At 36.0% G+C, this 13232-nt stretch overlaps 1 protein-coding gene across 2 annotated transcripts in view; it reads right to left on the bottom strand.

Annotated features, from left to right (window-relative positions):
- The window catches only part of PLPP1 (phospholipid phosphatase 1), a 100663-nt gene that overhangs the window by 41228 nt on the left and 46203 nt on the right, over positions 1-13232 (bottom strand). The window contains exon 2 of one of the 2 annotated variants that reach the window (XM_019641441.1): positions 8743-8897. The exons of the other annotated variant lie outside the window; for it this stretch is intronic. Coding sequence (XP_019496986.1) covers positions 8743-8897 — 155 coding nt within the window. The remainder of the gene's footprint in view (positions 1-8742; positions 8898-13232) is intronic. 2 annotated transcript variants of the gene reach the window in all.

Genomic DNA, 13232 nt, shown 5'->3' on the forward strand with positions numbered 1-13232 from the left:
CCCTTACATAAAATACACTAAATATATCCCACACATACAAGTATATTTTCTTAATTAGAGGACTATAAGTGCCACAAGATTCCAGTTCCTTGTTTGTGGTTTTTCACTATAAAAACTAAAAACTGGCACTGATTTGTAAGTACTATTTTCTTTCCCAAATTTAAGTCTTCACTAGATTAAGTCTTATAAATTAAAAGTTTATTCTATTTATTAAACTGTCAATCAATTGTGCACTCCTTTCCTTTGGTAAGAACAAATAATCTCAAGTCAAAATAAATACTCATGAGTTCACAAATAGATAAATTATATGAATCATAGCCCTGAAACTTTACTTTTTATAGTTTATCAGGTAATCCAATTCATAGCAATGAATATATAGTCACTAACTATGAGGATAATCATTTGTAGCAATCTTAACTGTTATTTAACCAAATAGCATTGACATTTCACCAAACTTTGAGCAAATTTTTTTTTAATTTTTAAAAATGAATACTTTTATTTATTAGAGCAGTTTTAGATTTATAAGAAAAACTGAGCAGAAGGTAAAAGATGTATTCCCTCACTTACAACCACCACTTATAATTTCCCCTATTTTAAACATCTTTCATTAGTGTGGTACATTTGATACAACTGATGAACCAATACTGATATATTATTATTAACTTAACTCCATAGTACACATTAGGGTTCATTCTTTGTTTTTTACAGTTCTATGTATTTTGACAAATACATAACATCATGCATCCGCCATTACAGTATCATACAGAATAGTTTTACTACTCTCTAAAACTCATCTGTAATCAAACTACTCATCCCTCCTCTCTTCCTCCCAACTCCTGGCAAACACTGATGTTTTTATTGCTTCCATAGTTTTGCCTTTTCCAAAATGTCATATGTTTGGAATCACAGTGTGAATCCTTTTCAGATTGGCTTCTTTCACTTAGCTATATGCATTTAAAGTTCTTCCATGTCTTTTTATGTCTGGATACCTCAATTGTTTTTAGCACTAAGTAATATTCCACTGAATGGATGTACCACAGTCTCTCCATTCACCTACTGAAGGACATCTCAGTTGATGCCAAGTTTTGGCAATTATGAATAAAACTGTCAGAAAAATCCATATGCTGGTTTTTGTGTGGATATAAATTTTCTATTACTTTGGGTAAATACCTAGAAGCATGATTGCTAGATCATATGGTAGGACTATGTTTAGTTTTGAAAGAAACTGCCAAACTATCTTCTAAAATGGCTGTATCATTTTATATTCCCACCGGCAATAAATGAGAACATCTATTGATCCACATCCGTACTAGCATTTGGTGTTATGTTTTAGATTTTAGTCATCCTAACAGGTATGTAGTAATAGCTCATCATTGTTTTAATTTACAATTCCTTAATGAAATCTGATATTGGGCATCTTTTCATATAGCTTATTTGCCATCTCTATTATTTTCCTTGGTAAGGTGTCTGTTCAGATCTTTTCCTCACTTATTTATTGGGTTGTTTTCTTATTGTTGAGTTTTGAGAGTTCTGTGTTTATTTTGGATACAATCCTTTATCAGATATGTTTTATAAATATTTCCCCCCAGTCTGTGGCTTTACACAGAGCAAAAGTTTTTAATTTTAATGAAGTCCAACGTATCAATTATTTCTTTCATTGACCATGCTTTTGGTGTTATTATCTAAAAATCATTGCCAAATCTAAGGTGCATATTTATTTTTAATTACAAAAAAAGTTTTCAAAGAAATAATGTCGTGAGTTCAATCAATTTCTTAGCACCTAAAAGATAAAGTACAAAAAATCCCCAGCTAGAGTTTTTTGTTTTATTTATGAAAGAGGAAAATAAAGTCATGAAATAATAATACAAATGCCTTCACTTCACTTTTACCTAAAGTGTGACAGATAACATTCCCAAAATAAGTTATACTGAGATATTCTGCCTTCAGACTCTTTTGTCCAAAACAGAAAAATACAGACATCGTTGTGCTAATATTTTCATATATTCAGAGATGAAGGTTTGTAAACAGGAAAAAAAAAATGTGTTCTGTTTTACAAAAAGTTTAATAATTAATGGAAAGGAGATAAATCTGACCTTTTTCATATATATTAAAATAACTGCATATTAATCTCATTATATCTATCAAATATATTTATGTTTGGCCCAATCACCAATTCAATGTTTAACAAATTAAAAATTACATCACTTCTGGGGCCGGCCGAGTGGCGTGATGGTTAAGAGCTGGTTTGGGATGCCAGAGGGCCCCAGTTCGGATCCCACATATGAGGGCCAGTGACACTGCCCTCTACAGCTAAGTGCTGAACAACAGCTCAACCTGGAGCTGGGCTGCTGTGAGTCGCCGGCGACGGCATACGCTGCAGCCCCTGCTGCAGTGGGTTGCCATGGGCTACTGTGTGTAGCCAGCAGCCAGCGTGAGCGGCTCTCAAGCCGCAGTGAGTAGCGTCCAGAAGCCAGCAACTGATCTGCCTCCCCCTGGGAAGAGCGCAATGATGGTGCCAACTTGGGCCAGTGAAGCAACGTCCTCCACAACTAGACTGAAGAACAAAAGGACAGCAAATTGTCTGTTCCCCTTCCCCCAATTCCCCAGCGCTGTTCCCATCCCCCCAATTCCCCAATAAAAATCTTTTAAAAAAAAATTACATCACTTCTGCCTAAAAAAGTAAAAGTGGAAAGTGAGGGAGGGGGATATAACTCTGATAGCAAGTTTAGATGGTATTAAGACTTAATTCCAGGTGGTAGATAAAATGAGTATTTTAATTTTAATTGTCTTCTTATCACATATAACTCACTGATAAAGCTCATTTAGTAGAAAGAGCTTTTAGGGCTTTTCAAAAATCAGAGTTCTTATGTAGGAATGAAATTTAACCCATTCAAAGCCCGCAGATTTATCAAGATATATGCGGCAGAAAAGTTAGAAGATGCCTATTCAGTTCATAGAGCTGTACTCAGTGTGTGAAGCAATAGCTCTTAACTACTTAACCTTAGCAAAGGCATTCCATAACATGTCCTAAAACTCAAGAAGATTTTATAAGCAGTTATTTCTCCCAGTGATTCCCTTAAAAACCCATAACAATTAGGAAAACAGTGGAATTCAGTAAGCTTGACTAATGTGCAACTAACAGAGCTTCAGTTTTCATTATTGGCAGTATACACTCAATATTTATATAACTTTCCTTTAAGTTCACACAATACAAAACAAAATTTACCAAAATATTTTCAAATGTTCTGTAAAATGAATATATAAAAAATACTTAATATATCTAATCTATACATTACCTCTTCCAACGGTAGCATGAAAAGTCATTTTAAACAAAGAAAACATCTGTGATTACAGCAAATTACTTCGGAATGCATCTGGTATTACTTCATTTTGTGACAATATATAAAGAAAGGGTGCTAGAACAACTGCTCATAAGAACTGATTGAATCAGTACTTTCCATGACGGAGACAAGAAATGCAGTTCCACATGGGAATAAGTAAACAAGAAAATACATTTTTTTTCCAACCTAAGAAACCAAGCTCCATAATATTCAATTTCTTTAATTCCAATGTCCCCCATATTTTGAGATATCCATAATCAGGATATATATTCAATATAATAGCGTTCCATTATTTTCCTGAAAATGTGTTTTAATGAGATATCTCATACTAAAAGATGACTTAGAAACATGGTATAGTGCCAAAGAGTTAAGCTGAATTTTCACGGTAGTAGTTATTATTAAACATAAGCAGCAATCTTATTCCATTTCCATTTAGTAGTTTTCATTGTTTTCTACCTATTCTTGTTAAAAACCTATTATATACTAAGCACTGCGGTTGGCACTAAGAATACATACAATGTTGAGCAAAACAGACTGTCCCAACCCTAGTAAAGCTTATTGCCTTGTGCCTATGGGGTGAAACTTTAAAAAGGTAGCACAGCAACCATGTCAACATGGAAACAAAAACTGGAACAATGCACATTTTAGAGTAAGGAATTTTTAATAGACAAACACTTCAAACAATGGAGACAAAATAGGATTTCAAATAATGCATATTTTTAAATGAACTTAGGGTAAAGGTATTTTGCACATTAAGATATGTTTACATAGGGCCGGCCGAGTGGCATGTTGGTTAAGAGCTGGCTTGGGACACCAGAGGGCCCCAGTTCGGATCCCACATATGAGGGCCAGTGACACTGCCCTCTACAGTTAAGATGCTGAACAACAGCTCAATGTGGACCTGGGCTGCTGGCGTCCGCATAGGCTGCAGCCCCTGCTGCAGTGGGTTGCCATGGGCTACCATGTGAGCGGCCAGCAGCCCCCGTGAGAGGCCGTCCAGAAGCCAGCGACCAATCTGCCTCACCCGGGAAGAGCGCAATGATAATACCAACATGGGCCAGTGAAGCGACGTCCTCCACAACTAGACTGAAGAACAAAAGGACAGCAACTTGTCTGTTCCCCTTCCGATTCCCCAATGCTGTTGCCTTCCCCCGATTCCCCAATTAAAAAAAAAAAAAGATATGTTTACATAGATGTTCCTCTATCATGAGCTAATAACTTAATAGACAGTATACATTTAGGATGACGTTCATCATTAATGATATTAAATAGTGACAAAGACGTTCTCTTTGACCAAACTTTAGTTAAACTCCTCTGAGCCCTCTTCTCAACTAGGCTTTTACCTTGACCTTCTGTGTCCATCCTGCCCGTCCTTGCTGGGCTTGCATAGCCCAGTCTTAGGAAGAATCCCCCAAACTTGTGGCTGGCATCTGAAGTGAGGGCAATCTTGTGGGGAAAGTGGGTCAATGGGAATCCCTTGGATTTGTAACCAGTGGGTAAAAAGTATGGGTGGCCTGGGGAACCTCACTTGCAGCTGACAACTAAGGTGAGGACAGTCTTGTTGCAGACTATGACCTTAAACCTGTGGAGTCTGACCGGTGGTTAGCATCAAAATTGGATTATGGTATATAGAAACATGCACAACAAACTTTCTGCCTTTAAGAAGCTCTATGTTTATCTGTAGGTCCACTCAAGTCCATAGATGGCCCATTACTCCTAAAAGAACCTAGTTAGCTACATAGGTTGCTGAGCCCCAGAGAAATGAGTGAAGTTTTTAATTTATTGTGTATTTTTAAAATATCATTATTTCAATCTTTTATTTTTGCACATTCTTGGAGATAGACAAAACTAAACTCACACACAGAACAGTGAAACTTCTGGAACAACTGTATGAAATGGGTATATAGTTAAGACAGTAAACTTCACATTTATTAAAATGAAAATGGGATATTTTCTGGCGGGTTTTTAAATTTTAAAACAGCCTTCCTTATTTGAAAAACAGTATGTGTACAAGGGAGGGGAAAAAAAGAAAATACAAGAGATAAAATGAAAATAATCTCATATACTAATAATCTCACTATTCAGAGAGAACCATTACTATTCTTCTCCCTCCCACCCTCACTTAATATATTATAAAGATCTTTCCAGGTCGATATGCAGTATCAAAAATATAAAATGGATATCATAATATTTCATCACCGGGGTAAATCATGAATAGACCCTTACAGCTGAACTTCCTTTCAATTTTTTGCTATAAAAAAATAATCCTGTAATGAATAATCTTGTAACTAATTCTCTGCATGAAACTATTATTATTTCCATAGCATAAATTGCTGAAAGTACAATTTGTAGGTCCGATATATTCTTTTTAATATCAGTCTATACCCCTGCCAACCTTGTATATGAGGGATACTTGTTTTTTTACACTTGACAAACTGGGAAAGCTCTTACTTTTGCCGATGTAACAGGCCAAGCCATGTTCTCAGTGCTGTTTTAAAGTAAATTTTGATTTCTTAGGGACATGAAATCTTTTTTTTTTTTTTTACATTTTTTGGCAATTTATTTCTTCCACTGACACCTTTCTCTTCATGCCTTTTGCCCATTTTGCTTTGGGGCATTCATCTGTTTCTCAATTATTTATGAGTATTTATATATAAAAGAATTAATAAGCCTTTTTCACATACATCCACATGCATTCCTATTTTGTCATGATGCCGTTTTAGGTCACTGTAAATAATACAATGTCTCTTTAGGAGTTTTATTAGTTGGTCACAAAGAAAAAAATCCCAAAACTGTCTTTACTATATTATTTTAGGCTAAACATTTTTACTAAAAGGTTAAACCATAGAATAATCAACACCTAAGAAAAGCAACTACTCACAGTCAGTACTCAAGTCAGTGTAAAATAACCTGTTAAACACAGAAAGTTTTCTATTCCCAACCTATATACATGTTGAAGCTAGTAAAAGTATACTTATTCACAGCATAAGGATTTGGGATTTAACTTTATTGTTACTATCATTACTCTGAAAGTCTGCATACAAATTCCAGCTTTTATCTTTTTCTAGAAATGGAAAAATTTATAAAAGTAAATGTATAAGGAACCGAGAAAGGAGACAGTAAACCTACATAAAGCAAAAAGGGGAGGGGAAAAACAGTGTTAAATAAAAAGTGGATCCTTAAAACCCAAAAAGAAACTTTAAGTAAAAAAATATAAAAATCTATAGTTTTCTGAATGTTGCATCTTTTTTGATTAGCTGATGAGGAAACAGTACAGAACGAATTTTTTTTTAAAAGATTATGGATCTCAGATTGTAAAAATTAAGTCACTGCTTTAAAATGTTCAATCATCCAAAATCTTTTTACTCATCAACAAATTATAAAGTATGTGTGTATGAAGTTACATCAAACATAAATCACCTTACAGTAAACAGTCTCCTACATCTGATGTTATATATAAACTCTTAAAACAAGCAAACAAATCTACCCCAGGAATTTTCTAGAATCTCTTTAAATTAATCCACAAGCCATCAGCATATTTAAGGTCCAGAAACTGGCCAAATACCACTACTACTTTTAATATAAATAAATTTGTATTACAATATCTTTCCAGATCACATCTCTCCAATAGCAACCTCATGGGAATGCACAGCCAAGAACTCAATGATTCATACACCAAGTCTTTGTCTACTACTTTTTAAAATTTTAAGCTGTTTGATATTTATAAGAACTCAAAAATATTTGTTATCAAAATAAGTAAAAAACAGGCACAAGACTGAATTGCACTGTGTTCATAATGATCTAAAAAATTGTCCAACTAAAGGAATTAATAGCAAAATGTTAACAATAGTTGCCTTCAGGTAGTAGAACTAAGAGTGATTTCTTTTTCTTTTATAACAGATTTTCTTAAATTAATTAATGAATATGTATTATTTTTATAATTAAAGCTTTTTTAGAAAAAGATAAAATGTACCAAGTCAAATAACTAAAAGTAACTTTCTGATCCTCAAGCAATTATCTCCTGAAATACAGGGGTAGTTTTTTAAAAATTTTATCTGGCAATAGCTGCTCAAAATAATGGCTACGACAACACTTGTACTTCATACAAGTACAGTAACACTATCTATTATCATTTAAGTGTGGCAGTACTACATGCTTTCCTGCACATTGTTTCATAAGCCTGATGGCTAAAATAGAAGTTACCAGTTATGTGGAATTTACTTCTTAGGAAAAAAGTAAGTCTCTCCTTAAAGTAAATCCCAGATTTTTCTCCCCTTTCACTCCTATAAAAGTGGTTATAATGAAATTAGAGTGTGTATACTATACATGGAAATATTTAATATATCTTGGAACATAAAATCCAAGTCCCCTTCATCTTTAGAATACTGTGCTGAAGACCATTAAAAAAGTAAAACAAAACATAACTTCTAGACAAAATGAATTCAGGTATGAATTAGAAAAACCGAAGAACTAGGTTATTATTCTTAGCCAATTTGGGGGCAAGATAGGGAAAGAAAAGCCAAGCTGTCCTATTGTGAAAATAAGGCTGCTCAGTGTGCTAAGACAAAAAATTTGTAAGTCAACTATCTGGGGAAGACACCTGGTAAGAGACAGGTGGTCAGAGGAGAAATGCGGCATGACCTGCTGCACTCCCAAGATCTCAGGAGGTAATCTGTACTCAGCTCCTTCTCTTTGATTTCCAAATCACATAAAGAGACATAGGCAAGGCTCAGCAGTCAGTGCTGAGGATCAAGGAAGGCAGCACATCCTAAGTGCCAATCTTAACCTATTAGGTTCCAAACTTAACCTAGAAGGAAACTTTCTAGTTATCTAAAATAATGAAACCCAATATCTTAAAAACTGATGAACTATCTAAAGGACAGTAAAACTTAAAAAATACTGATACAGTTTTCATGTGTTCTGAGGATTTTATTTTGCATATGTATTTATAGCCTTTCTGAGTTGTTGTCTCAAATTTATTTAATAAATCTATCTCCTTTATATGGCCTCAATTTCCACTTAATAACATGATAAAACAAACATAATCTCAATTTCAGCTCTGCCATAAAATAACTTACTGGGCTTGAGCAAGTGTCTGGGTCTTAGTTTCTTCACTTGTATACTACAAGGAGTTGGTTCAAATGGCTTAAATGAACCATTCCATTCTAAAATAATCATTCTATAATTCTTTCTGATGACATCAAGTTGTTTTGGGTTAACATTCCCTTTTAACTGGAGAAACTGCCCCTGATTAAAACAGTGGGTATATTCCTCAAGCAATCATTCACCACATCAACACTAGTGAAGATAGTGCTGTGGATTCACTCCCACCCCAACTCCATCACTTCATCCAACCTCAAGCACAACAAACCCATCACTACCTACTTATTAATTTACTTACAGAGGAAATGGGTAAACCAAGCCCCACTATGATGAGAACAGTGGTTGTGACGGTACTGTCATGGTACGGATACTGGATGCTGTTGTCTTTACAGAAAAAGCCTCTCTGATATGGATATATTTGGCCCAAATTTAGAACAGCCATAGGCATGGAAGCTGTTGGGGAAGGGAAAAAAGATACACATGGTTAAATTCAATTCACTTCGTTAGGAAGTAAAGTCTGCTGAATGGGATGCAAATCTTAAACATATTTTGCCCTTTCTAAAAAAGAATCAATATTCCATAATATCCAAGAGTGAAGACTGAGGAAACCATGCAGCATTAGCTTGTCCATATCAGCCCCACTTTGATCAAGTTTAAATTCTCTTACTTGTGTTGACCTCTGATTTTAGAGACAATCAATAAAAGAAACCCCCAAAGAAGTGAGCAAAATTGGCCCACAGAAAAATAAAGTTGAGAAAACAGTAAGATTTTACATTTTGTGACTAATTCAATTTTAATTGAATTGCTTTATATATTAACTATGTTTAAGAAACAAAGCAAAAACTCAGTGAATACATTTAATAATCATAGTATTGTAACAGCCAAATGTAGTTAAGGAGGGGAAAAATATAAAATTTTGTTTCACATTAAAATTAATAGGGTTAGAAAACAATAGAAACCATAGGTATATTTGATAATGAAAGCAGAAAAAAATTAAAAATGGTTTTTATTAGCCCTGGCAAGGCTCTAAAATCACTTTAAGAAGTTACAAAGAAATAATTTTTATTGGAAAATTTTAACCCAAATAAAATGAAAGACAAAAAAATAAATAAATAAATTAGTAGCTTCTTAATATGTTCAAATTTACCATGTTCTTAGGCTTGGCTTTGTTTTATACTATTTAACCGTTCAAGTATCTACTTACTATATCCTCAATACTAAACTAGCCCATTCATAAGGGAAACAAATTACTGTAAAACAGATGCTAGGTTTAAGAACCTAAACTGTACATGTAGAAATAGAATGTATACTCATGAAATTGTTTAGAAAGCAATACGAAGGTAGATTTTTTAGGGGGGGTGATGAAGTTGTTCTGTATCTTCAGTGTGATAGTAATTCCATAACTCTAAGCATCTGTCAAAACTCACAGAACTGTACAACAAAAAAGTGAATTTTTTTTTTTTTTTTTAGCTGAGCCATCCTGCCACCTGTTGGCAGCTCAGCTCGGGCCAGGCATCGAACCGCTGTTGCTCAGAGCTCAAACTCTTGAGCGAGCTCTTAACCAACTGAGCCACTCGGCTGGCTCAAAAGTGAATTTTATTGTATGTAAATTTAAAAAGAAATACCACAGAATACAGAAAAGGTCCTATAGGAATTCAGAGGTCAACTTAACTAGACTAGTTAGAAAAGACTATTAAAGAAAAGGCAACTGAGTTGAACTTGAAACAGCAGGTAAATCATAGGTAATGGGAAGCGTTCAAGGAGAGTATTTAGTGGTAGAGGGATGCAAGGTCGGCAAGAGCACATCAACAAGAGCACAGAGGGAATGAGCAAGGAGTGTTCAAGGTATGTAACATTTTATAGCCAACATGTACTGCATGCTCACACATGCCAGGCATAGGCTACAGAAATCAACTCAATCCTTACCTTAGCCCTGTGCAGTAGGTACTATCGCTTTCCCCATTTCTCACATAAAGTTGTTATGAGGTTTTAAGAATTGCAGAACTTTGCTGAAACTATTAAGTGGAACCAGGATTCTAACACAGATTATCTGTTTCTAGAGTCAGTGTATACAGGGCCTCCCATAAAGGCAAGTGATCTGGCTAAATTAACAGGTTAGAACTGTGACAAGGAACATGGTTGTGGGGGAGGGGGACCTGTCCTTTTGAAAACTTGTTCAGTATAAACTACATGTTATGTTCATAATGAAAACTCAGAGTTAACAGAACAAAATCTTTGCTACAGATTACTCTTAACTATGCAATTTTGTGTTTTTTAATGGGAGGGAAGTGGGCTTGAGATTTTGGGGTTTACTGAAAAGAATTATGTATTTAAAATCCTGGCCTAAAAAAGAATTTATCCTGTAGGAAATAAAACATCACTGACCTCTTTGGTTAGGGTCAGCAACAGGGTAAAATAAGTTGTAGAAATTAATTTTTTAAAAAGTAGTAGAATGGGGAACATTTAATACAGCTTTGAAATAATCCAGTAATTAAGTGAGAAGTAGTGTGGTGAGAGTGGAAATAGAAAAGGATACATAAAAGAGTATTTTGAAGGGCCAGCCGAGTGGCGCGATGGTTAAGAACTGGCTTGGGACGCCAGAGGGCCCCGGTTCGGATCCCACATATGAGGGCCAGTGACACTGCCCTCTACAGCTAAGATGCTGAACAACAGCTCAACCTGGAGCTGGGCTGCCGTGAGTCACCGGCTACGGTGTAGGCTGCAGCCCCTGTGGCAGTGGGTTGCCATGGGCTACCATGTGTAGCCAGCAGCCAGTGTGAGCGACCAGCAGCCGCAGTGAGCAGCCGTCCAGAAGCCGGCGACTGATGTGCCTCACCTGGGAAGAGTGCAACAATGGTGCCAAGTTGGGCCAATGAAGCAAAGTCCTCCACAACTAGACTGAAGAACAAAATGACAGCAACTTGTCTGTTCCCCTTCCCCCAATTCCCCAGCACGGTTCCCATCCCCCAATTACCCAATAAAAAAATCTTAAAAAAAAAAAAGTGTTTTGAATATAGAAAATATTCAACTTCATGACTGATCACAATTGCTGAGGCATACCTGGGGATGCCACTTGAGGGTTAGGAAATAGGGAAAATGATGGTTCTACTGACAGATATGTGAAGTTGGGAGGGGGAGCTGGTTTATAGTGGAAGAAAATTAGTTTAATATTGAGAATATTGCCTTTGGGGTGATCTGGCACCTTCTTAATTGCTCAGCCTCATCTCTCACTCTTCCCCATGCAGCCCTGAAGGCTCCAATCACACTGAACCATTTGCTGTTGCCTGAACATACATACTTGTATGTTTTCAAAACCCTAGGTGCCTTCATATACACATATGTTCAGCCTTCTATTGGAGATACTTGCCCTCTCACTGCTCCTTCAAATCCAAGCCAGGCACTCCCTACTTATCTGTCCCATGGCACCTGGTACACATATCTATCACAATGTATTTTAAATTGCCTTTTGCATTCTGTCAGCAACTTGAAGGCCAAGACTATATCATTCTGTATCCTTTGCACCAGGCATACAGTTGGCTCTGAATAAAAATTTACTGAATGTCTAAATGAATAAATTCAGGATAAAAATCATAAGTAGGGAGAGGGATGCAAATTGTTGGCAAAAGAAGTGGTAAATTAAGCCAGAGAATGAAACTGTTCTCAGAGAAAGCCTTAAGTCAAGACTAAGAGATAAAACAATCAGCTAAGAACTAATCTCCATAGTGAAATCATGAAAAGAGACTGTAGGAGAGACAGAAAGCATGATTACATGCTCTAGAGGGAGGGGCTAATTGTGTCTCATTCAGCAGCACACATTGGCCATTCTTTGAACAAAAGAATGAACAATAGGGAAGTAGGACAACATGATACAAAAGCCAATGTAAGTAGCTTAGAGTATCAAGTCTATATCAGGTAAATGTAGGATGTCAAATGCTAAGACATGAAGGACAGTGAAAACTAAGGAAAGACTATGAGGTCTGAGGAAAAAAGGGTGCAATTGGTAACCTACGAAAGAGTGTATTTATATCACCTCTACTAACACAACAATATCTTTATGAAGAAATTTCACTATTGGGTTATTATGGTCTAAGCATGTATCTCTTTCTTCAAGTTAAATATATCATGATTTCCTCTACTGCTCATATGTTTTACATATACACACATGCACAGCCCTATGAACTGAATTGTACTGCCCCCCCAAGTTCTTCCCTTGGGAGTTCTGACCCCCAATTTTACTTATTTGAAGACAGGGCTGTTAGGAGATAATTAAGGCTAAATGAGGTGATAAAGGTAGGATCTTAACCCATAGGACTGGTAGGCTATAAGGGGAGGAGAAAGAGATCTCTCTCTCACCCCATGCACACACCTAGGAAAGGCCATGTGAGGATACAGCAAGGTGGCTGTCTGTAAGCCAGGAAGAGAGCCCTCACCACAACCCAACCATGCTGGCACCCTGATCTCAGGATTCCAGCCTCCAGAACTGTGAAAAAATAAATTTGTTATTGAAGCCACCCAGTCTTGGTATTTTGTTATGGCAGCCCAAGAAGACTTAAGACACATACACACAGGCATATCCATCCCCCTAGAGAAAACAGACACCGCTACTTAAAAAGCAATGGAATATTCTCTATCTGCTAACAGATTATTTTCAATGGTATTTTTTAGGATAGTAAAGGACAGTTCTGTGTCAAATTTACTGTTATAGGAAGATTCTTCTTTCATAGGACAGTTCTGTGTCATTTCTGTGTATATTCTAGACAGTTCTGTGTATATTCTTTTTTTTTTTTT

The sequence above is a fragment of the Hipposideros armiger genome, unplaced genomic scaffold, assembly GCF_001890085.2.
Source record: "Hipposideros armiger isolate ML-2016 unplaced genomic scaffold, ASM189008v1 scaffold_60, whole genome shotgun sequence".
NCBI classification, from domain to species: Eukaryota; Metazoa; Chordata; class Mammalia; order Chiroptera; family Hipposideridae; genus Hipposideros; species Hipposideros armiger.